Below are 25,363 nucleotides of genomic sequence, written 5' to 3'. Positions count from 1 at the left end.
AAAAATAAAAATATTAATATTTTTCATATACTGTATAAACAACATGTATACTTTTGGATTGTTTATTTTATAATAAAAATAGTTTAGTCAAATTTTTCATCATAAACAATGATTATTTTTATTATATATAAATGTTTATTTGCATATTCATGACAAAGCCCTAAAAATTAAATGTACCACAAAATAAACATTATACAAAAGCTTGTATTAATTGTCTTGACGGCTGTCACGTAACTAGGGTTTATTATAATATTAATATCATATTTGATAATAATAAACCTATGAATTTATGTTCTAATATAATAATATATTAGGGGGGCAATCCATGGCAGGGGGGCATTTTAGGTACTCAAGACCAGAAGGTCATTCTTGTGCCTCACTGCTGCTTCAGTGAGCTCCAACTAATCCACTTTTTTCTGTGTACCAATGCAGGTAGGCCCTTCTTCTGAAAATGTGAACTGCTTAAAGATTTGTATGAGCAGCTCCTGGGTGGAGGTTACAGTCATCTTAAGCCCTCTTAGTAGGATGTTGCTGGGGATTCACTCTATCCCTGGAACTCCGCAGCCAGAGTCAAGTAGCGGCCTTGGCGCAGGTCACGCGCTGTCATCATGCTCTTGGTGCCAAATATCTGTGGCTCCCTCTTCTGGTGAGATGGGCAAAATCAGAAATCAAGAAATGCAGAAATTTTTTAAATAATTGAGCCACCATTGCTCTAGGCGGAAGGGCACCATATTCACAGCTAGTTTTTGCAGGTCAGCACTAAACATTTTTGAATAAATGTAAGTACATAAAAAATGTTATATATAAAAAATGTATCATATGTGGCAAAATCTTACTTATGCTACATGATGGCAAGTATTTCATATTAGTATCGGTGCATTTAAACAAACAAAGAAACACTTTTTTAGAAGCCATGTAACATTAAAATAAATAGCTGACATTTATCTTGTCTGTTTTCTTATACCTCTTTCTAAGTGGTGTTGGTGCTGTAAAAGATATACTGTATTGAAAATATTTACATGTTTATTGATACTGTATTATTGTAATGTAAATTTTATTCCCTTTAGACATAATCACAACATATAGTTGACTTAAATGTTTGCACTTTTACTAAATTAATTTCACAGCTTTAGTTACTAGTTACTTATTGCACAATCATATTTATAGTTATTTATAAAATAACCTACAGTAATAAACTGCTATCTTAATAGAAGTCTGTTGTCCTAATATGGATGAAGCAGTTGTCAGTACACAAAGTGGTTAAAACCAGTTCATTTGCTCCAGCTGCCTTTTTTCTATCTGTTCTTATCTGCTGTGTCCTTATTTTTTAATTAATTATTAGACTTTTTTCCCCATATTATTCACCTTTGAAAGTTTGTCAAACAAACATGTACTAGCACATTTATGTTGTCAACAGCAAATTCAATACAGTTTAAGTACATAGTTTTCTTTGTGGAGTACTTGTAGTACTTGTAGTAAATTTTAGAGCATCATGTACTTAAAATTTCAGCTTGAATAAAAAGCATTGGGGTAATCCTAAGCTATGCAACATTATGCTGCTAATTAAACTCAGAATAGCACCCTGCTGTCTTCTGCCTGCCTCTTATGCTGTAAAACATAATTGGACTCTCTGCAGTGTTACTGCTAAATGCACAGCTTTTATTTATTAACATTTATGTTTTTCATTTTCATACGTTTAACAATGTTAAAAATATGCACATAATGTAAGCAGGTGGGTCGGAACCTCAGAACTGGCTGCAATGAGCGATGGAGGAAGAGAGCATGGCTGAGACAGTATTCGCCATAATACACAATATAAAGTTGCGTATGCATACAGTCATTATTTCACTAACTACTGCTACTCAGCAGAATTTGTAAAAAGTGTTTTAGGTGCTCCTTGTCGCCGATGTTGCATTAATAATAATAAATAAATAAATAAATAAATTAATATATATATATATATATATATATATATATATATATATATATATATATATATATATATATATATGTATATTGGTTAAACATAAAGAATATTGATGTGGAATAAGTAATGATTGCATAATTAATCCATATAATTGTATACTTAGTTCTTTCTCAAATATTGTAATTGGAATGCATCAATAAAGAATAAGTGTATGTTAAAAATAGAATGATTTAGTCAAATGCTATTTTTTATTTGTGAAAGGAACTTAAATAGTGTTAATAGTTAATAGTGTTTAATATGATATTAATCTAAGACCAAATTAAAAGTTGTTTTTTAGCCATCATGTATGTACATCTATAGGAGTCTGCACAGCACAGTAAAATCATTGATAGTTTTCTGTTAACCATCCATAATTCAAATCAAATAACCTGTTTAGCTGACATATACATACATACTGTACATATTTACTGTATGTATTTATACGAAGATCTCCATTATTCTAGATTGCTTACTGAATCTCTTCTAATTCAGGAAATTATTACTGTTGACATTATTACTGTTAAAATTAAATATTTATTTTAAAAAGTGATAAAGGCTACCAACATTTTTTTATATGTAAATTTATAATTATATTATTATATAGAATATTGAAATAATTATAATTAATATTATATATTGAGGCAAATTTTATTAATAATATACCAATATTATTAATATTGAACATTTTTAAACGTACATTTCCCATATTAAGCCATTAAAGGAATTCCTGGAAGGCCAGCTTTTCAGATATTCCAATTCTCGGAGCCATCAGCGTATTGAGAAAACTTTCTACCTTGATGGTATTCAAATACTACTGAAGCACTGGCATAAGTGCATTAGTGTAGCAGGGGATTTGATTGAGAAGTAAAAGTAGTTTTTACCAAGTTTGACATGAACGACCATCATATAAAAATTATATCCAAATTTATTTACTTGTTAATGTCAGCTACTGTATAGCTTATCCCAACTAGTTTATGGAAAATCTATCCCTACCCTGGCAAAACTGTCAATCAATCTCCCCTAGAGTCATATAACTTACCTAAAAAACTTTAAATTTTGTAAAAGGTTAAGTATAAAACTCATATATTATAGAATCATTACATTTAAAGTTAAATATTTCAAGCCTTTTTTTATTTACATGATTACAGCATACAGCTTCTTAAAGTTAAAAATCCAAAATATTAGAATATTTAATTCGAGTTTAAGCAAATTACTAGTCATACATTATAAACAGCCTCGTTAGCGCAGTAGGTAGCGCGTCAGTCTCATAATCGGGGGCGGGGGGCGGGGAAGGTCGGGAGTTCGATCCTCACACGGAGCAAAATGCTTTAAGGGCAGTGGTGGTTCAGTCGGGTTACTGGGTTACTGATCAGAAGGCCAGCAGCACCAAGCTGCCACTGTTGAGCAAGGCCCTTAACCCTATCTGTTCCAGGGGCGCTGCGAGCTGGCCGACCCTGCGCTCTGACCCCAGTTTCCTAATTGGGATATGCAAAAAATAAGCAATTGACCTCTGGGATTAATAAAGTTCTAAAAATAATAATAATAAAATACTGTGTAACTCTCATTCTAGTTCAGTACATGCATGGGGAGACTGCTGTCAGTCAGTTGTCCAGAAGATGATCATTAACACCCTCCACCAACACAAAATGCTACGTATGATAAAACTGAGCACCGCTATGTCCTATTAAAAGTATAGGTAGTAAATTGTCATTAAGTAAGACAGACCAATAGGCGTAATTATGTATTGTGATACCGACAGGAAATTGTGACAAGTGGGAAAAAATAATAGCACTGCATCGTAAGTCACAACCAATGAGAAGCACATTCTTTATTCCCTGTTTTGGTAAAGACCATGACAGAAAGGCTAAGGGAGAAGAGGGGTTTCTTTTTATTAGCTGACTTTTGCTATCTTATACAAATCACTATGTCTCAGTAGTCTAACCTGTAATATTTCTCTCCAGTAGACTTAACTGGATTAATTCACAAAAGTACAGAACAAAGAACATCTTGTATCGGACAGAACAAGTCTTCATTTCCAATTACAGGACGATTCCGTATTTTACTAAACAGCGGGCAATTCTACTTAGTACAGTACCTCACTTTCAGCTAGTCAAAACTGGTTTGGTCTGTGTGTCCTCCTTAAAGTGTCCGATGAAAACAAGCAGACTCAAGATATTTAAAAATTTGACTCATCAGTCCAGAGTCCCTGCTGACATTTTTTGCATCCAAGTTCGTATGGTTTGCACAGTTGAGTCGCTTAGCTTTGCTTCCACGTCAGAGGTATGGCTTTTGGCAATTCTTTCATGAAGACCAGTCAGTATCTCCATACAGTAGATGGGTGTACCTTGGTCCTACTGGTTTGTGCCAGTTCTTTGCTAATGGCACTACAGGATATCTTCTGATGTAAAGCATTTGTAAGTAAGCATTTGTCTTTTATCTGCTGCATTAAGCTTCCTTGGCCGACCAATGGTATGGTCCTCAACTTTGCCCATTTCTTTGTGCTTCTTCAAAATAGTCGGAACATCACATTTTAGTCTACTTTAAAATCATTGACTGGGAGATACATGCACTGTATAGTATAACTACCTTGTTCAGTCATGGTGTATGACCTGCGACATAAAACTCTCTTCCACGACCTCACCTTAGTAGCAGAATTTCAAGCCTCCCACACAGTTTTTGTTTCAGTTTATGACTGTGTTTCAACCTGTGTGTGGGGAATATTGGCACCAAAGTTTTGTTGGTCTCTTCAGTTAAAGATGTTTTTCAATCATTATACCCTGCTGTATATTTTAAATTAGGTGTATAATAGCAGGAAAAATAATAATAAATATAGTTGCAAGTAATGATAAGTGGGCCCAACTACCTGTGCCATCGCCACTCGGACGCACCACACCACCTGTGCGCCTTTTGAGCATGCTAAGACCTCTAAAAAGCCCATGACGCTGATGTCACTGAATATGGCATAAATTTTAAGGCATCGTCACAGCTGGACATTGTGATCGGTCCAAGCACCAGTGCGAAACATACTGGCTGTGTGCCTTTTGAGCATGTTAAAGCCTTTAAAAGGCTCTGGGTGCTGATGTTGCTCAATGTGGGCCGGGTTGGGTGGCAATCCTAATGGCGCAGGTGCTTGGGGCCGGTCATCATTTGTGTAGGATGTGCGTGTGTTGTATGTAATGTGCGTCCATTGTGTGCATCTTGCAATTGACCCAAAGTATCTGGCTATGGACCCCCAAAAGAGCCCAGATGTTTGGGGGGGGGGATCCTTAAAAGAACAAGAGGACCCTCACATTTATGACATCAGCACTATTAAAACAGTATGCATTTGGTATATTTGGGACGTCTTTTCTAAGAGGAAGTCAAAACCATTTGGGGTTCTTTAGTTTGTCCTTGTGATTGAGAAGCTTTTTGTCTGGGATCAAACAGCACACATTTATTGATGGCTTAGAACAATAGCAAGTACTTGAATTAATTCATTGCTTTAGTTGTGCATACATTCAAATCTGAAAATGTCAGTTTATAAAGTGAACGAATTTAAGGTCTAACAAATAAGTGCTTGCTGTATTTGGTTTTCTTTGTATCTATGCAGATAATCAAACTATCACATGACAGCAAAATAAAAATAACACCACAAAAGTGTATGCAGTTGAGGCAACTATTATTCCACACACTGAGCAAATATCACAAAAGACTAAAACGATCTGTTTATAAACTGATCCTTAATCAAAAAAATGGGCATGCAACATAGAAAAATATCCTGAAAAAATTAAATAAATAGACAGAGACTGAATTAGGACCTATATGGTAAGTCTGACCTGCATAATCAATGGATTATGGAAATATTATTTTAGAAGGAACTCAAAGGGGCAGTGGTAGGACATACCTTAAACTATGAACAAAGAAAAAGGTGTAGCGCTAGGGAGATGTTTACATGGGGAAAGAATTAACACTTGGTAAATAAAATAGCAATAATGTTTTATCTATGAGACAAAATATGCTACACTGAAACCTGAACCATGTAACAATGTCTAATTCCCAAATTTATGTAATAATAGGGCAACATACATAGTCCATCCATATAGCAATACTAGTTCAGCTATATGTTTTCTATTAATTACTAGAGGGTCAATGCGTGGTAATACAAAACATAGAATGTAAAGACAAACAGGAACTAACCATTTTAAAACAGACATTGTGTGCTATGATGTGCATTACTGTCTGCACATACATCTTCATAAATGTTCCTACAGCTGTACAACATATAACAAAAAAAGTGTTTTCCTTACATAAAATAAGTTAGAACACCTTTTAATTCTGTGTTTTTGTGTATAAACATAATTAAAATAATCTGATCGCTGCGAGTCTTAGTATTAGTTTTATATAACTTTTTTTCTCTGTGCCATTATATAATAAAAATCAAGCCAAAAAGAAATAAAAATGTTGCCAATATTAAGTACCCCAATGATTCCATAGCTTGTAGATCCACCTTCTGCAGCAATAACTCGAAGTAATCATTTTCTGTATGTATTTGTCAGTTTCTCACATTGTTGTGCAGGAATTTTGGCCCATTCTTCTTTACAACATTGCCTTAAATCATTGAGAATTTACTTATGCACAGCTCTCTTAATGTCCCAAAAATTTAATTGGGTTAAGGTCTTGACTTTAACTAGGCCATTTCAAAATCCTGATTATTTTATTTTCAGCCATTCTGATGTAAATACACTCACCTAAAGGATTATAAGGAACACCTGTTCAATTTCTCATTAATGCAATTATTTAATCAACCAATCACATGGCAGTTGCTTCAATACATTTAGGGGGGTGTTCCTGGTCAAGACAATCTCCTGAACTCCAAGGAACTGTTTTGAGTGTGGCATGGTTGAGTGTGGCATGGTTGTTGGTGCCAGACGGGCCGGTCTGAGTATTTCACGATCTGCTCATTTACTGGGATTTTCATGCACAAACATTTCTAGGGTTTACAAAGAATTGCAGTCCTGTGGGTGAAAATGCCTTGTTGATGCTAGAGGTCAGAGGAGAATGGGCCGACTGATTCAAGCTGATAGAAGAGCAACATTGACTAAAATACCCACTCGTTACAACCGAGGTATGCAGCAAAGCATTTGTGAAGCCACAACATGCACAACCTTGAGGCGGATGGACTACAACAGCAGAAGACCCCACCGGGTACCACTCATCTCCACTACAAATAGGAAAAAGAGGCTACAATTTGCACGAGCTCACCAAAATTTAACAGTTGAAGACTGAAAAAATGTTGCCTGGTCTAATGAGTCTCGATTTCTGTTGAGACATTCAAATGGTAGAGTCAGAATTTGGCGTAAACAGAATGAGAACATGGATCCATTATGCCTTGTTACCACTGTGCTGGCTGGTGGTGGTGGTGTAATGGTGTGGGGGATGTTTTCTTGGCACACTTTAGGCTCCTTAGTGCCAATTGGGCGTCGTTTAAATGCCACGGGCTACCTGAGCATTGTTTCTGACCATGTCCATCCCTTTATGACCACCATGTACCCATCTTTTAAAGGCTACTTCCAGCAGGATAATGCACCATGTCACAAAGCTCAACTTCAGATCATTGTCCTGTTGCATTCCAATTTCAACCAAACTTGAACCAGGTCCTGTGGCTGCAAAACAAGCTCAAATCATCATGTCTCCACTGCCATGCTTGACAGTGGGTATGAGGTGTTTATGCTGAAACGCTGTGCTTGGTTTTTTTCCCAAACATGGCACTGGGCATTTACTGTAGGCCAAACAACACTTTGGTCTCATCTGTCCTTAGAATGTTGTTCCAGAAGACCTGAATGGTCAGATCTTGGGCTGAAAGTGCTGGGATGTCCACTTCTAGTAAGATTGGCAAATTTCATGAATGCTTTCCACTTGTGAATAATCTTTCTAACTGTAGAATGTTGATTGATGATTCCAGATTGATGTGTACCAACAATTGCTTCTGTTCCCTCTTGGCATTGTTTACCACACACCTGAATGCCAGACCAGCAAACTGCCAAAACTTCCTCTTTTATAGAGGTCTGCACACCTGATGATGATTAGCAGCACCTGGCTGCAACTTACCCTCTTAAATCCTGTGGAAGCAGTAAGGGTGTACTGAGTATTGCCCAACTGTTTTTTGTATTTTATTTTTATTTTGTATTCATTTTTGTTAAGCAAATAATGGCACAGTGAAAGTATATATATATATATATATATATATATATATATATATATATATATATATACAGTATATATATATATATATATATATATATATATATAGTTATTCGTATTATTTTTTAATGTCTTAACAAAAACACATAGAATTAAAGGGGGTACTAACTTTTACATGTGATTGTAAGTATGATCACACAACTTGGCTCAAATGCATACAAAATAGTATAAAGCCTGGATTCTCTTTATATATCACAACAAAAATCATATATTTAAAAATATGAACACATTTAAAAGCTTTTTTTTTTTTGGTTCATTTCCTTTTTTTCCCTATTTTATTCAGTTTGTTCTTAAAACTCTGTAATATCCACAACACTATACCATAGCATTAAAAAGCATCTTCTGTTTTTGATATGCGATTTACTGAGCCTGCAGCTTAACTATACTGTAGATATTGTAATTATGTTAAAAACTTTAATAAATAATTTACCTTAATAGCACATTTAATACAACTGCTGAAAGATTGCATGCTAAATGACTGCAGTTTTATTCATGCTGGCCCATTGTTCGGTGTGTGACAAACCCAAACTGGGCATATCAAGTGTGCCAACATAAGACAAGAAACTGACCAAGAGGACAAAGAATCGCTAAAAAGCCTTAAAGGCATATCTGCATTAATAGAATAAAAGGAAGATTGCTCAGGCAAATGAATATTAAATAATTAGATTCTCAGGCGATGTGAAGAGTTCCACCCCGTTGCAATCATTAAGTCGTCTTAATAGATGCCTATTAAGACGACTTAATGATTGCAACGGGGTGGAACACTTCACATGTGAGGATGTGAAGTGCATGTGAAGTGACACATGAACCCAGAAATGTTTCAATGTGGTAGGTGACTCTATTGTAATCTAAGCAGGGAGAAAGCTGTCCTGGCTGTGTGACTGAGTCGGCGTTACCACAGCCGGGATTGGGACAGGAGTCAAAAATAAACACACTGTCGACTAGGTCAGTCCAGGTTCATTCATCATAAAGTGCTAGAAAGGGCTAAGGCAACATTTTCTTCTCTAACCAGCACTGTGGCATGACGTCCTATTAGTATGAAAAGTAAGGGGAAACTGAGGCCAGACCACTATGTAAGCTTTTATTAGCTGGATTTGAATTTTAAAATGGAATGAGAGGTTGGTGAATGTTATATAAGGTGACTTTTTAGAGTGGTGTTTTGGCCACCCTGTATAGACTGAGATATGTATAGTGCTGTGAAAAAGTATTTATCTGATTTTTTTGCATATTTGTCACGCTTAAATGATTCAGATGATGAAACAAATTTTAATATTATACAAAGATAACCAGAGTACATACAAAATGCACTTTTTAACCAATTATTTTATTTATTTGATGGAACAAAGCTTTCCAAACCTACAGTACCTGGTGAAAAAAGTCATTCCCCCCCTCTGCTAAATCATGAATCAACTGTGATTTTTGGAAAGCCGAGTTAAATTTCACTTGCCACACTAAGGCCTCATTACTGCTGTTGAATCAAGAAATCACTGACACTTTTGTGGTGCAAGCTCAAAAAAAGCAGTACGATCCAAAGAAGTTCAACAACAGATGAGAAACAAAGTAAATTACATGTAGCGATATGGAAAGAGTTAGCAAGCCATTTATAAGGCTTTGGGACTCCAGCGAAGCAGAGTGAGGGCCATTATTAACAAATAAAGAAAACTTGGAACAATGGTAAACTTTTTCAGGAGTGGCCAGCCTACCAAAATTACTCCAAGAGCACAACGATGACTCACCCAGGAGCGCTTAAAAAGTGCATTTTGTATTTACTTTGGTTATCTTTGTGTAATATAAAAATTTATTTGATGATCTGAATAATTTAAGTGTATTCAAATATGCAGAAAAATACAAGTTCATTTAAAATTTTTTCACGGCACTGCATATGTGTGAGATCCATAAGTGGTAAAATGCTATTTAGAAATAAACAGGATTTGAGGTTTCTGAGAAGCAGTCTCAGCAAATATGCAAATTGTATGTGTTATGCAAGAAGCAATCAATGTGATGAGTTAAAATCTTTAAAATCTTGGTGTGAAATCTCTTAAAAACAAAACAAAAAAAACCCCACCACTGACCAGTCATACAAAGGAGTAGCTATATTTCAATTCACAGTCTTTTTGGAAATAATTATTTCTCCTGCTCGCAAATTTAACAGCGTAAATGGTCAGCTTGTAGGGGACACTGCTCTTATCTCTCTGACCTCCCAAAAGACAGAGTGCTACAATGACTCATAAATAAATTTGGAACTCATTGTTTACACTAGATTTACTGGCAGATTTTTGTTTGCTTTTACCATATCAACTGGTCCCTTTTATTAACCACTGTCTGTGTGATCAGATCGCTTTATTTACTGACACTTTGGCACTACCAGGATCTCATCTCCATCCCGTATGCTGTAGGAATGGAGGGCTCGGGCTCCGTACTTGAGCTCTTGAGGTGCTAGTGCATAACCCAGCTGTCTGTCAATGTAGTAGACGCGCATCTTGTTAGCTGGCAGCTGCACCACAGGCCTGAGCTGCTTCTTGAGATCAGCCACAGTCTGATCCAGCCGGAGCTCCAGCTGCTCGATGTCGTCCCCAAAGTGCAGCTCAACCTGGACACAGCTTAGTGGACGCAAATCGATGTCTGCCAGTCGTGCTAGACGCCCATAACGGGCCACAAGATTGTGAAACCTTTAAGGGGCAAAAGAAACAAAGCCATCTGATCATACCATGGAATAGAACTAAGATAAATTTGGTAATTTTAAAGACATAGTAGCCTTTCGTCAAGCATTTTAAGAATAAAATGCAATTAACCAGTGAAACAAGTGCTTTGGCTATGTTTAGTGATGAAGTGACTGTCTTTGTATGTAGGGGCACTTTATAATGCTGAGCTCTAACCCCAGTCCCCAAGCTGGGATATGCAAAGAAAGAATTTTATTGTGCAGTAATGAACATGTGACAAATGTATTGGCTTAAATTAACTTAATTTAAAACATAATTTAACTAGTTAGGAACTAGTTAGGTAAAAGAAAGTGCTTCTCACAAAAACATGCTTCACTTCTTCAATAGAATTATTATGAAAACATGTGGCAACTTATTTATAAAACTATATAGCCAAAAATCTGTGGACACATGACCATAACACGAAGATATGCTTTTTTGAACATCCAGTTCCACTACATCAAAATTTAATAACCTTAACTCTTCTTGGAATGGTTTTCACTAAATGATGTCCCTTAGTTCTAGTAGAGAAAACTCTTATAGCTAGAGCATACAAGGACATCCTGTACAGGTGCCCACAAACTTTTGGCCATATAATGTACCTCTAAGAAAATATGAGAAATAACATGCAAATAAACTGTCATCCTTGAGAAAAGTATATTATACAGAAATCGCTTTCAGTGTCCAGAACAGAACCTGGTGTTGCCCTTAACCATTTTAGATTTTATTGAGGTATAAGTAAGTTGCATATATAAAATGAAACAAAATCATCCACACATATGGGAAGAACCATAGACCTCAACACAATGAAAAATTAAAACATTAAATATCATATTAAAACATAAATAGAGACGTGGATGTCTTTTTTTAATTAAGACAAGTAGCCTGATAACATATCTTTTTGGTGTTTAAATAGTATCTTTAATAGAGCGCATAAAGGGGGCTGACCTGGGCATGAAGAGCAGTATTACTGTCATTACATATGATTACAAGGTACAGAGAATTGTGTGCACACAAATAATACAAATAAAAAGTGGTATTGATGCATACTTGGTTAAAATCCAACTAAACATGACTACTGGATGTTATGGACAAAAACACAACATGTATGGTTCCAAAACAATTCAGAATGACTTTGAAGCAATTACTAAGGAACCAAAGTGTTGTTTAAGATTACATAACATGTGCTGTTTTGTTTTCTTGCTGAAAGTGCTACCGTGACTAGTTATGAATGTGGGTTATAGCAGGAAGCTGTTCTACAATCTTTCCGATACCAGAACGTACCAGCCTACTTTCACCATTGGCTTTACGTTAAAACTTAGACACGGGAAATCAGGAAAATGGTTACGGAAGATGAATTTATGAATAATTATGTTTTATTTTAATAATCAATGTATTCTTATCACGTAAACTGGTCCCACTTGTGTTCAGCCATGTTCATGGCCATTAAGGGAACATACTTTTTCTTGATCTGACTACAGAATCTGTATGAAGGAACCAAAGGTGCAAAAAAACTAGCACGACCTGACAACAAAAATCTAAATAAAAATAAAAGAAAAGCAAAGAATATTACTTTGTATTAAAAATTCTTGCCAAACACAAGAAGCCAACCAGTTCAACATTTTAAAATGGCTGACTTACAGGAAGGCAAAATGTACTGGAATACATTTTGGGCACATTGAAGCATACTTATGTTGTACCCAACTATAACAAAACTGCTTTGTGTTTTCTCGCCATGAGAAAGTTCTCCCTAGCCCGCACTTCAAGCTACTACGGATTTGAAAGAAAGATAAGAGGACATCATGCAGGAATGATTTGAAAAGTCTAGGTAGGGGGGTTGGTCAAGGGGGCTCTTTTTTTTGCTTTAAAGTGCTACTATACCAACTACACCAATCAAAGTAATTTCCCTCCCAGTCTGCCAAGAAAAGTTGAGGCTGAGTGTGGGTAGGTGCCTGCGGCTCTGAACCTTCACCAAGGGAATACCGCTACTTCCATACAAAGTGCCACTCTGTCTAGGGAAAAAAGCAAGACTCATTGAAAGGTCTAATTTACCCAGCGCTACGCTCTCGTAAGCAAAATCACATTGACGATGATAACACAACCGACCTGAATTTCTCTGCTCTCTGATCAGCCCCAGAGATTAGACTGAACAATAGCAGGTTTACAGCAGGAGATAGAGTGATACTGCTGTATGTACAGTAACACTGTAAGCACCTGACCTTACAGAATGAAAACGCAACATAGACAGTGACTTAAGGACACAGCATGTATTCAGGGTCAAGATGGGTACATCAAGGACAGGGTACCAATCCATAGCAGGGCACACACACACACACACACAGACTACAGGCAATTTTGGGAACGCCAATTAGCCTAATTTGCATTGGTTTGAATTGTGAGAGGAAACTGGAGTACCCGGAGGAAATCAACCAAGCATGGGGAACTTGCAAACTCCAAAAAAAATTAAATTTAGCCTGGCTGGGAATCGAACCCGGTCCCTGGAGGTGCAAGGTTATAGTACTAACCACTACACCATTGTGCCAGCCTGAATAAATTAAAGGACAAATTATTTCTATTAGCACTTATCTGTCCTTGCCAAAGTTTTTGTTTTACATTCTGAATAACAATATTATTCAGTACATTATGTGATGGAGGGCGGCACAGTGGCGTAGTGTTAGCACTCTCACCTTGCACCTCCAGAGTCTGGGTTCGATTTCCGGCCAGGCTCGATTCCTGTCTTTGTGTGCATGGTGTTTGTTGGGTTTCCTCCGGGTACTCCAGTGTCCTCCCATAGTCCAAAAACATGTAGGTTAGGTTAATTGGTGTTCTCAAATTGCCCATAGTGTGTAAATGTGTGTGTGAGTGTGTGTGCCCTGCAATGGGATTGATCGCCAGGGTCCAGGGTGTACCTCGCCTCGTGCCCTAAGTCTCCTGGGATAGGCTCTAGGCCCCCGCGACCCTGAATACAGGATTAAGTGGTAATGACGATGAGTGAGTGAGTGAGTATGTGATGGAGTCAGGTCAATTATATTTAAATAGCTCTTTTAAAAATACACAGTATACAGGAATCTGGAAGTAGATTTAAAACCCCAATGAACATGTCAGAGGTGACGGTGACAAGAAAAAAACAGAAGACCTAATGGAGACCTTTGAAAATCTCAGAAGACAAGAGAGATACTGTACACCTTGAGAGAAACAAGGCTCAAAATGTGACTCTATTAGTGTTGGCAACATCTCGATGTTGGGTTTGAGTCTTTAAGCATTCCAACATTTTAGGTAGATGCCTTTCCTGACGCAACCCTCTCATTTTTCCAACCAGGCTTGGGATTGACACTGCATGCAATGGCTGGGTAGTATGGGGTGTGGCAACCCACCGAATGCACGACTTGAACCCAGGTCCTTAAAATCATTAACCTGGAGCCCTAGCTGTCTGAGCCAGCTCTTAAAGGATCTACATAAACTATCCACTGAAGAACAGGAGGTCATTGAGTATAAACTACAATCTCAAGGTATCCAAGTAGGACCATCCACAGTATTCTCTATGGTCTGCATATGGGACATACGGTCTTATGTACGGCAGACGTTACATACAAAAGTTTATGACATTATGGGTGTAAAGTCACTGAAGTCACTTTTATATTGTTGAAGTAATTTGGGTTTAGTTTGTTTGTATATATACTACAGTCAGTATATATCCTTATATGACGGGCATTTAAAACATACAGAAAAGCCTTTCTTTCATTTCCATCATATTCTCCTCGCCAGAATCCTTTCTTTGTTCTGCCACCTCGTCCATTGCTCATCAATCTCATCCCTCTTCTCTTTCTCTTCACAGAGAGACATCTGTGATGTCTATTCCCACAGTTGGGCTTTAGATTCTTAAAGGCTGGTGAACATGTGGAGCCCTTCATCTTTAATCTCATTAACTTCATTCAATCAATCTTTACCTCTTTCCCACCTCTATCATTCAATCAGCATTTACCGTGCCGACACAAACAGGTCCTCTCTTGGACCATTTCCACCATTCTTTCTAGACAAAATCCCTCTTTTTGTTAGCAGAGAGACTGGCTGCAGTAATCTGGGTAGTACGTCTGGCAGGTCTTATATCAAATTGCATCTCCATTACTACTTTCACTTCTTGGTTCTTGTTTTTTCACATTGTATAACTAAATTACTCTGCTTGGGAAATCGATAGGGCAAGAGCCTGATCTATGCTACCAGAGCAAGTGACTGAACAGTACTGACTTACAATTACTTGTAAGTAAGAGCCAGAACACCACTAACTATATCCCCTAAAGTTTAGAGAGATAACATTGCTGTGGTTATTCCGGCCCAAGCTTCGACTATGCAACCATGGCAGTGGCTGAAGTTACAGAGTTTTTAAATTTTTCCCCATTTTCTTAGAAGGAATTTTAATAGGAAGAGCAGCTCCTACAGTGGTGTATAAGTCGGTAAGTTTTTGAAAGTTACTGCCTTAGATTTCTAATGTTCAACTACTACTAATCAGTATCTAATGTCATAGTCAGGTACATTATGGTTATATTTGTAGCCAGGTTGAGAGGTCAATAATATATTACACTATTATATTATATTTATATATATTAACAATATTATAAAGATCTTTTAGTGTCAGTCTCTCTCATTTTTCCCCCTAAGCTTTGCCCTTGACTAGAGCTTGCCGTAAGAGGGCAAGCTGTCTGGAGCAACCTAAAATCACCCCTAGTGTTTTCACCACTGCTACCCACTTAACATCTGCCATCCCTTTGCCTCTTTTTACTAAGTTTAACTTTTACTCCTCTGGGAACCTTCCCCTGCTGCGGGATGAAAAAGAGAGAATATCAGAGTAAGAAAGAGAGATGTAGGCCACTCAATCAATTTCTGTGCTGAATGTCACAGAAAAGTTAACACACAAGAAATGGCAGACTGAAGATAGCCCTTGCACTTGCACTAATTACATACAAGTATAAATAAACTGATACGTTTAACTGACAAAATAAATCAGATGATATGACCAGTTGTTAATGGCATTAACAGCACTTTCAGATTTGCTTTGTTAAATAAAACTTATTCTCTATTTTTTATTTTTTTGCTTTATATAGATCTTTTCTTAGCACTTATGTCCATCTCTGAATCAAGCTGCCACCTCATATATCAGTTTCTTGGTAACATTATTCTAAGACATCTTTGAGGAGGCAGAGACTGGACGCATTGTCCCTTAAAGGTTAGCCTCCTCTACAGGAGAGCAAGTCCGAGAAATTTCTTCTTACTCAGGGGGACACAACAAAAAGGAAAAGAAATAACATATGAAGGACATGATAAGATAATCACATGGAATCACTAAGCTGACTGGAGCACCAATCAGATGATGATAATAAGAAAAATAAGTGCAATGTACTAAATTGCAAGCATTTATTTCAAACATAGCCAAAGAGGCAAGCACACAGTCAAAATGGTAAACAATATTGTAGTTGTGTGTCTGCATTACGCCAGTGTTACTGATCTCAGGCCTGCTTTGAATGGATCAGTGGACACACAGAGTGCTGTGCTGAACAATAGCCCTTAAAGCTTACAATTTGGAGGAGATGTGGATGGTAACTGATCCATCTGCACTTCAGCTCTTCTCAAGTGGAGCTGTAAAATTTATAGTCAACCATGTTCTGGGAGTATTCTGTAAATGTATCTGCAAATAAAATGTCTGGACATAATCATCGATCACATACTTCGATGACGAATGAGTCCCCAGTGTCAGCACCTGTATTATTAACTGGCGAGGTGTTATGAATTTCCTCCCACATGCAGAGCACTGTATGCACTTTCTGTGTTATCAGTTTAATTTATGTCTGGACTTACCCTGTCATCCCTTGCACACCATATTTTCCTAAATATGTTTCACCTTGTTTCTAGGCTTAGCATTTTTCCTGTAAGTTAAATTCATGATGCTTATAAAAGTTCAACCTGAACCTGCATTCTCCCTTTAGATTATTTTTTTATGAGCAACAAGGAATCTATCTATTTTAATCTATTAATGTTTAATCTATCTACCTATCTGTCCATCCATCCATCTATCTATCTATCTATCTATCTATCTATCTATCTATCTATCTATCTATCTTCGCCTCCTACAGTGTCTGGCGTGGTGAGGGCTGTCGAGGAAATTACAGATTAAACCTGCTGTAACATAAGTGACAACAGGAACTTGTTTCACAGATTTTGCACAGACTTACACGTAACTATAAATTTATTAGAAATGTGTCGTCAATTAAAAGTTTTATTCATAAATCATAGTCCAGCCATCCATCCAACCATCAATCCATCTAGAAACCTTTGTAGTCCAGCTAGGGACCATGGAGGCCAGAGACCATTGTATCTATTCCCATCTTTGCGACCGTGGTAGGACCTCCGGTCATAAATCATGGTCATTGGCACTTAAGTACTAAAAGAGAAATAAAACACTTCAGGATATGCAGTTATTAGAAAATAATCAACTTTCAGGGCATGTCATCATTATATCACAAATAATTTTATTTGAATGGCTTGCTCTATCATGTGTTAATCCTTACATATTCATTATGTCATTACAAAACCATTAACTTAATTACTGGCCATATAATGGTTATTAATGGGCATGCAAAAAGGCTCCTTGCTATTGTTTGAGATCCGATCCTGATGTAAAGTGTGGGTGCAGTACCAGAATAGATGGTGAAGGAATGATGGTTTATTGCTGCTATAAAGTGACAATAGGAGATTGTTTCACGAAGGTTCTTCAACATTAAATGGAACTGCAAATGGTTAAAATGTGCAATGTGCCATTTATTTAAAAAACACAGTCAAGATGCATTGTTATTACAAAATAAATGTAATTTACTTGCTATTGTGTTTGTTGTATTGGAAATATTCATTCCTGAAATTCACCTGTGTGTGTGTGTGTGTGTGTGTGTGTGTGTGTGTGTGTGTGTGTGTGTGTGTGTGTGTGTGTGTACCTCTGTGGTAACTCATCCTCAGGATAGTCCAGGTGATAGCGGATGTAGAAGCGTTCAGCATCCTCTCTTTCACTGTCTGTCACCACACTTCCATTCAGAACTGTCACAGCAGGCAAACTGCAGCCCACAGGAGACATGTTGGGAATTGCATTTTACAGACAGTACTAACTGTCATTACAATTTTGTCCATAGAAGAACATTATGTAAGTGCCTTATGAAAGCATGCCATCTTTCAAAGGAAGAATCATATGTGAGGGAATATTGTCATGTGTACCAAAGTGCATGTGTACAAGAGTGTATACCCACTGGGCTATTGTAAGGTATCGTCTCTCCTGGTCAGTGTAAGGCTGCAGTAAGGGGATGCCCATTAGACGAACCTCCCGAAGCTTTGGGAAGAAATTGAGCTTCTCAATGTCTTCCCAGCAATTCAGACCTGAAACACACACAAGAAGGTAACATCAAACATCAATCTTTCAATTTATTCAGTTGTTATTCAATAAATATGGAAATTAGGTATCCATCCAGATCTGACTCAACTTAATTACTGACAAGTTAAGTTCACCCACTCACTTTCCTAAATACTTCCAACATGTAGACAATCCCAACCAAGATAAAAACAGATTAAATCACGTTTACAGCCATGTACACAGTGCATACAGGGCTGCACCCACCCCTATTTCGGACACTCAGAAAAACTGAAAGAAACAAATCCTGTTACCAAACAAGTCAAACTCTGGACTCCGGAGACTAAAATCAGCCTGCAGGACTGTTTTGCTTCAACAGACTGGCATGTGTTTAAAGCTGCAGCCACTCTGGAGCAATCTTCTATCAGCATACAAGACTATGCTGAATATGCGACTGGGTATGTTAGCACTTGTGTTGACTACATTATGCCCACCATACAAGTTTCCCAACAAGAAACCCTGGATATATAGTCAGGTACGCCACATGCTTCGTGCTCGCTCCCTTGTGTTTCAATTGGGCAATGTGACGGAGTACAAAGCTGCAAAGTATGGACTGAGGGAAGCTATAACAGCAGCAAAGAGACAGTACAGAGAGAAGCCGGAAGACTTATATTTCACTGCTGACTCTGGGAGGATGTGGCAAGGCCTGCAGCACATCAAAGACTAAAAGACCACCATCACCACCAACACCACCATCAGCTCCATAGCCTGCTGGATGATTTCAACATCTTTTACACACGCTTTGAGACCTCCAGCTACAGTACAGATAGGAGGCTTACACACCATCCAACACCTCTCCCCTCCCCCAACGGTCTCATCAAGCCAGATATACAAGACCCCCCCGCAATATGCCTACTGGCCAAACAAGTAGACCTCAGATGCTATAGCTGCTGCTCTCCATCACTCCATCTCCCACCCGGAAAATAAAGACTCTTACATCAAGATGCTATTTGTAGAGTACAGTTCTACTTTTAACACAGTCATGCCCAACAAACTTACCCATAAACTATCCACACTTGGCCTGCACCCTACACTCTGTAACTGGCTTTTATACTTTCGACACTGGCAGGCGCCAGTCTGTCAGGATTGGAAATGGGACCTATCTTCAGCCCTATCCTCTACACCCTGTTCACCCATAACTGCATCGCTTCGCACAAGGACAACTTCATCTTGAAGTTTGCAGACGACACAGACAGGAGACTTGTGAGGATAAAGCAGCCTATGATATGGAGGTGGCCAGTCTGGTAATATTGTGTGACGATAACAACCTCTCCCTCAACACAGACAAGACTAAGGAGATGATAGTGGACACAAGGAAAGAGAAAGGACCTCATTAACCACTGTTCATCCAAGAGCTCGAAGTGGAGAGAGTGAGCAGCTTATCTAAATGTCTACATCGATGACAACCTCACTTGGACACTTAACACCACAAAGCTGGTTAAGAGGGCTCAGCAGTGGCTGTACTTTCTTAGGAGGCTGAGGATATTTGGTTTGTCTCTTTAAGATCCTCTTCAACTTCTACAGCTGCACGATTGAGATCATCCTGATTAACTGCATCAATTCAATTCACTCACTCACTCACTCACTCATCTATTCCACTCTATCCTGTATTCAGGATCGCGGGGACCTGGAGCCTATCCCAGGAGGCTTAGGGCAAGAGGCAGGATGCCAATTAGCCTAACCTGCATATCTTTGGACTGTGGGAGGAAACTGGAGTACTCGGAGGAAACCCACCAAGCACAGAGAGAACATGCAAACTCCATGCACACAGAGACGGGAATCGAACCCGGACCCTGGAGGTGCAAGTCAACAGTGCTTATTTATATAGCACTTTTAACAATTGTCACTGCCGCAAAGCAGCTGTACACAATCAAAATAATTATTTGAGTTTGTATGAAATGTAAATGTGTATGAATCAAAATGGTCAGAGCGACAAGCCAAGAGCGACAGTGGCAAGGAAAAACTCCCTGAGATGGCAATAGGAAGAAACCTTGAAAGGACCCAGACCATGGGTAAAAGCCATGTGGTATGGCAGCACCACTGTTATGGACCGCAAACGCCTGCAGAGAGTGGTGAATACAGCTGAAAAGATCACAAGGACTCTGCTGCCGTCCCTGCATAACATTTACTAACTGCAGAGTCTGCAGGAGAACTGCCTCCATCCTATAGGACCCCACCCATCCTGAGCACAGACTTTTCTTACCTCTTTCCTCAGGCCGGAGGTACAGAAGTTTGATATGCAAAACTCCTTCTTTTCCACTGCCATCAGACTCCTGAACAGCTCACAGGAGTTTACAATCATTGTCTACCATCTATATCTGACTGTTGACACTGATCTTTGAACATTCATTGAAGAATTTGCACAATCATTTGCACAATAACAATCATTTGAACAATCATTTGCAAAATAATTTGCACACCCATGGCAGCCTAGCACACTCACTGCAGACTAACTCAAACACATTGCAGACTTTTTCACACACTTTGCACACTCCGTGGACTGTTTACAGTGTGTATTTTTATATTTCATATGCTGCTTTTAAAACTGTGTTTAATATATTTTTTTTATCTATTCTTTTTTATTAACCTAATCTGTGTGTCTTTGGATTGTGGGACGAAACCGGAGTACCCAGAGGAAACCCATCAGCCATGTGGAGAACATGCAAACCCAAGACAGAAATCAAACCCAGAACCTGAAAGTGCAAGGCGACGGTGCTAACCACTAAGCCACCATACCACCTACATAGATTATGTTCTTGGCTGAGGATTTTACTTTAATTTCTTAAACACATAATAATACACTGTGAAACTTAATGTTCCTAGTTACATTTCTCTAATCCAAAGTCATTTTGAAAACTGTAAATAATTATTAATATATTATTATTATTATTATTATTATTATTATTAATATAATTCATTTTTTTAAATAAATCAATTAAGTTATATTTAACCTATTGATGAAAACATTTCAATGTTATCACTTTGGTTCATGTTATCACAATAAGTATAGATAGTATAGCCAAATAACCAGATAACCAAAAAATGGAAAAATCACGAACTCCTCTGTCCGGAAGACTTTTCAGTGGTGGAAAAATTACTTATACTTTAACACTGGAAACTTCCTTTATAAATGAAATATACATGTCACCTCACAGAAAACTTATGTACATCACCATATAAATGATTTTACATACTTGTTTGTTAAATAACAGTGTGCTTATAATTTGTGGTGTAATGGATTAGAGTTGATCAGTGATCCATGTTTGGTACTCTGTAATGTTTGGCATGTATGTGAAACACAAATTAATTGCATGCTTTATCATCATAGTGAAATAAAATTTTACTCCTGCTGTATAGTGTTACATTTGGTCCAAATTATGAGTGAAAAACTTTGTTTTCATGCACACAAATTATGTTTTCACTCTGTTTTGAACTGTAAGATTTGCAATTCACTACACTCCATTCATAATTATTTTTACATATGTGATATAATATTAATATTGTACATATTATCGTAGAAGGAATAGCATTTTAAATCCATTACTTTGTTATGAAGTTGCTTAACTAACCTGAGTTGTGCAGGTTGATACTGTGCAGGTTAGGGAATAGGTACTGCAGTGACTCCTTAGGCTCATGGATGGAGGAGAGAGAGTTATTAGCGAGGATGAGCGAAGTCAAACGAGGATATAGGAGGCCCAGCTTGCGCACCTCACCCCAGTCCTGCAGAAGATTATCAGTGATGTGCAGCAGGCGCAGCGATAGGCAGGGTACGCGTGACAAGTTCACACACTCGTACTCATTCAGGCACAGGAAGAGCTCCTCCAGTCTGCGGCAGAGATAACATGTGATCAAGAAGCAAACAGGAAACGCAGACTTAAATGAGTTCTTATACTCTGTACATTTTTTCCGTACACTAGTCTAGAACTGAGATACAGTATAAAAAAAAAAACTCTCGCACACACAGTTTGACATATACAAACAGGTATAGTCAGTAACATAATGTAATGAAAATAGATTAAATTAATTAATTAAACTTTAAAGCTCTAAAGGTTTTTTAGTGCACACACACTTACTCAGGTATTTCTTGCGTGACTGTGTGCACCACGTCCCAGGAGACATGTGTGCTGTTAAGGACGAGGCGGCGGAGGCCTGAGAAGGCTTCAGCACAGCCACGATTCAGGATGGAGCCCTTCAGAGGATTCATGCTCAGATTGAGAAAGTCCAAATTAGGGATGTTTGACAGAATCTTGCTGATCTATGAAGGAAAACATAGATAACAATAAAATCACATTTAGAATCCGTAAACCTAAACACCTTTTTATTATTGTATCCATATCCTTTGCTCCTGTTTCTGTCCTCTTGCTTCTTTGTCTTGCAAATATTTGCACTTTTAAATTAACTTTCCTGATGCATTGAATATGTATTTACTCATACCTTACCTGCATTTCATACCATTTGCTTTATGGTTCTAGGTGAGCTGTGGACTTGATTCCAGATTCTGTACGAATTTTCCATGTACAGAGTCAGGTAATGCATATAATTGTCATGACAGCCCATACAAAGATTATTAAAATGACCTGCATGTAGATTACACCTTTAAGATTTTTTATGAACTGAGGTGTCTGGTATAAGGGTTTTTAGTAGTGCTATCAAATGTTACACAATGTAACAATATATGAATGAGAAGCTGGCAAGCATTGAAAAAAAAACATCTAAAACTAGCATATAAAAATCTAGAATATTACCAATACTTACAATACAATACAACCAATACTTGTTGAATTTGTGGATGAAAAGATTGTGAATTATAAGTACTAATATTTCATTAGTTACAGGTAAGATAAGTAAACCGTGTTCAAGCAAACCTAAAGAAAACCAGAGTGGTTGCATTCCTTTCAAACAAAAATGTGCCACAGTTTAATTGTCAGTCTTTTTTATCTTAACAGGAAAGACATAGTTTAGTAAACAAAACAGATATTGGAACACCAACAGGCCACAGACTGAGGTCCCCCCAGTGGCCACACCTGAGCTTTCCCAAAGGGTGGCCTTAGACTTCATCTTAGCACTACTCAGAACATCAGTTACAAGCATGTTAAGTGTATACTGCATTGTGATCATCAGCAGTATATATCCTGACTGCCCTCACCTCTCCCCAGTCTCTGAACTGGTTGTGAGACAAGTCCAGCTCCACCACATGAGCGCAAAATGTTGCCACTTCCTCCTCATCTCCGGCGTGACTTATTCCAGCGCTATCCAGAACCAGCACACTGGGGAGATTAAGACGACCTGACATGGACAATTAAACAAGTTCAACTAAAAAATCAGGACGACATTTAATTAGCTCAAATATTCCTTAATACAAAGTAACAAAATGTTACAGGAATATTTACAAAAAAATATTTTCAAGATTTAAAAAAAAAATGTGATTTTGCAACAAAGTTGAATTTGAAATAGCTAACCTTTGACAGGAGAACTCTGAGGACTGGTGCGGATCACCACCCCGGCTCCAGGCCCACGGCTGTATGGGAAGTCGTCCGGGTTGTACTTCTTACTGATGACCTGAACCAGAGTGCGTCCCATTTCATCCCCCATGTCCATCTCTTGACCTTTGCCTGTTAAATAATGACCACCAACACAGTTTAATTTTTGCATTTCAATGCACAGGGATTTGTTTCCTGGTGACTAGTTTGACATTTGCAGAGTAAATGTATTTAGGGCCTTGTCATTTACAGGGTCATAGGTCAGGAATGTTGTACCAAAAATAGTGAAGCAAGGAGAAAACAGGCATGAGCAACTTTAAAAATAAAAATAAGGAAATGTAAAAAGGTACTAACTCAAGCTTTATTAAAGGGTTAAAGGCAAGTAGGTGAACTTAGTTACTTTACACTTGAAGGTTGTAGTGCTGTCCACCTCCACAACTGCAACGTTATATTTCTGCCTCCAGTTGTTGGAAAATGGGTCACATGGAACATTACCAGTCACAGAATGGCCATTCTTCTTTCCTAATTTAACATGAACAGCAATGAGGTAACAGAAAGAAAGGACTGTCCTTGATGAGTGCCTGCAATATTTACCCTATGGCTCCAAAACATTTTAATTGATTAAAAAAAAAAAACACAATTAGGAAAAAGATTTTTTTAAGACTATAGTTTATTGTTGTGACATTTGCAAAACAGGTTAGTTCCTGTCATAACTTGTTACAGCAGCTTTAAACAATTGTTCTGTCCTAACCCTTGTTTTTACTCATTCATCAAATAAATAAGCCAAAAAAATGCAGCTTCTCATGTTACACAGAACTCAGACACAAAACATAAGAGCTGCTAAATTTTTTTAAAATAGAAACCCTACTGACTTTTACACTGCAGACTTTTTAATGACTTTGACATTGCCGATTGCTTTTATTATTAGTCAGTGTATTTCTTAAACCATTTATCATTATTGTAAATTTATTAGATTACCTATATAGTATAGTCATAAGTGACAGCAACTACTATACAGACAATAACAGAAAAATCACTGTGGTCCGAGTTGCAGGTTGCATTACTGTCTGCTGCTAGAGAAAGTTAATAATAATCACCCTCTGTATATATAGCATATATAGCTGGGGTCAGAGCACAGGGTCAGCCAGGATACAGTACCCCCCCTGCTCAAGGGCTTAACATTGAAAACCTTGTGGTGCTTGGCAGTGATCATGTCACTTGAACATTTAAGGATCTTGGCTGCTTAAAAAATTTCAGCATGATGCTGATGAAGAGGTGTAGAGTGAAAGCAAAGTCTCTCTGTGTGTGTGTGTGTGTGTGTGTGTGTGTGTGTGTGTGGGCGGGGGGGGGAGGGTTAGTTAATATAAAACTTCAAAACCTAGTACGGCTGTAATATTAATAATGTTAATTTGTGATCTACGGGAAAGGACTGTGCACAATCTACTTATTAAGTAAACTTAGGTTCTTTAATGTCTGGGCAGCAGCATCAGAAGCAGTGACTCTAAGAAACTCAACAAACTCATCAAAAAAGCTA

At 37.7% G+C, this 25,363-nt stretch overlaps 1 protein-coding gene across 3 annotated transcripts in view; it reads right to left on the bottom strand.

Annotated features, from left to right (window-relative positions):
- Positions 1-8,226: 8,226 nt before the first annotated feature.
- Positions 8,227-25,363, bottom strand: part of tbcelb (tubulin folding cofactor E-like b) — an 18,249-nt gene continuing 1,112 nt past the window's right edge. The window contains exons 2-9 of one of the 3 annotated variants that reach the window (XM_053484887.1): positions 24,184-24,351; positions 23,809-23,961; positions 23,496-23,635; positions 22,423-22,604; positions 21,919-22,175; positions 18,192-18,318; positions 17,886-18,002; positions 8,227-10,875 (exon numbers count right to left, since the gene is read on the bottom strand). In XM_053484887.1, the coding sequence (XP_053340862.1) occupies positions 10,551-10,875; positions 17,886-18,002; positions 18,192-18,318; positions 21,919-22,175; positions 22,423-22,604; positions 23,496-23,635; positions 23,809-23,947 (1,287 nt within the window). In that variant the 5' untranslated portion in view covers positions 23,948-23,961; positions 24,184-24,351 and the 3' untranslated portion in view covers positions 8,227-10,550. The remainder of the gene's footprint in view (positions 10,876-17,885; positions 18,003-18,191; positions 18,319-21,918; positions 22,176-22,422; positions 22,605-23,495; positions 23,636-23,808; positions 23,962-24,183; positions 24,352-25,363) is intronic. The other 2 variants (XM_053484884.1, XM_053484885.1) reach the window with 2 other exon arrangements.

This window comes from Clarias gariepinus, chromosome 24 (assembly GCF_024256425.1).
Source record: "Clarias gariepinus isolate MV-2021 ecotype Netherlands chromosome 24, CGAR_prim_01v2, whole genome shotgun sequence".
NCBI classification, from domain to species: domain Eukaryota; kingdom Metazoa; phylum Chordata; class Actinopteri; order Siluriformes; family Clariidae; genus Clarias; species Clarias gariepinus.
The sequence above is the reverse complement of the archived record's forward strand: the minus strand, read 5'-3'. Positions and strand labels throughout refer to the sequence as shown.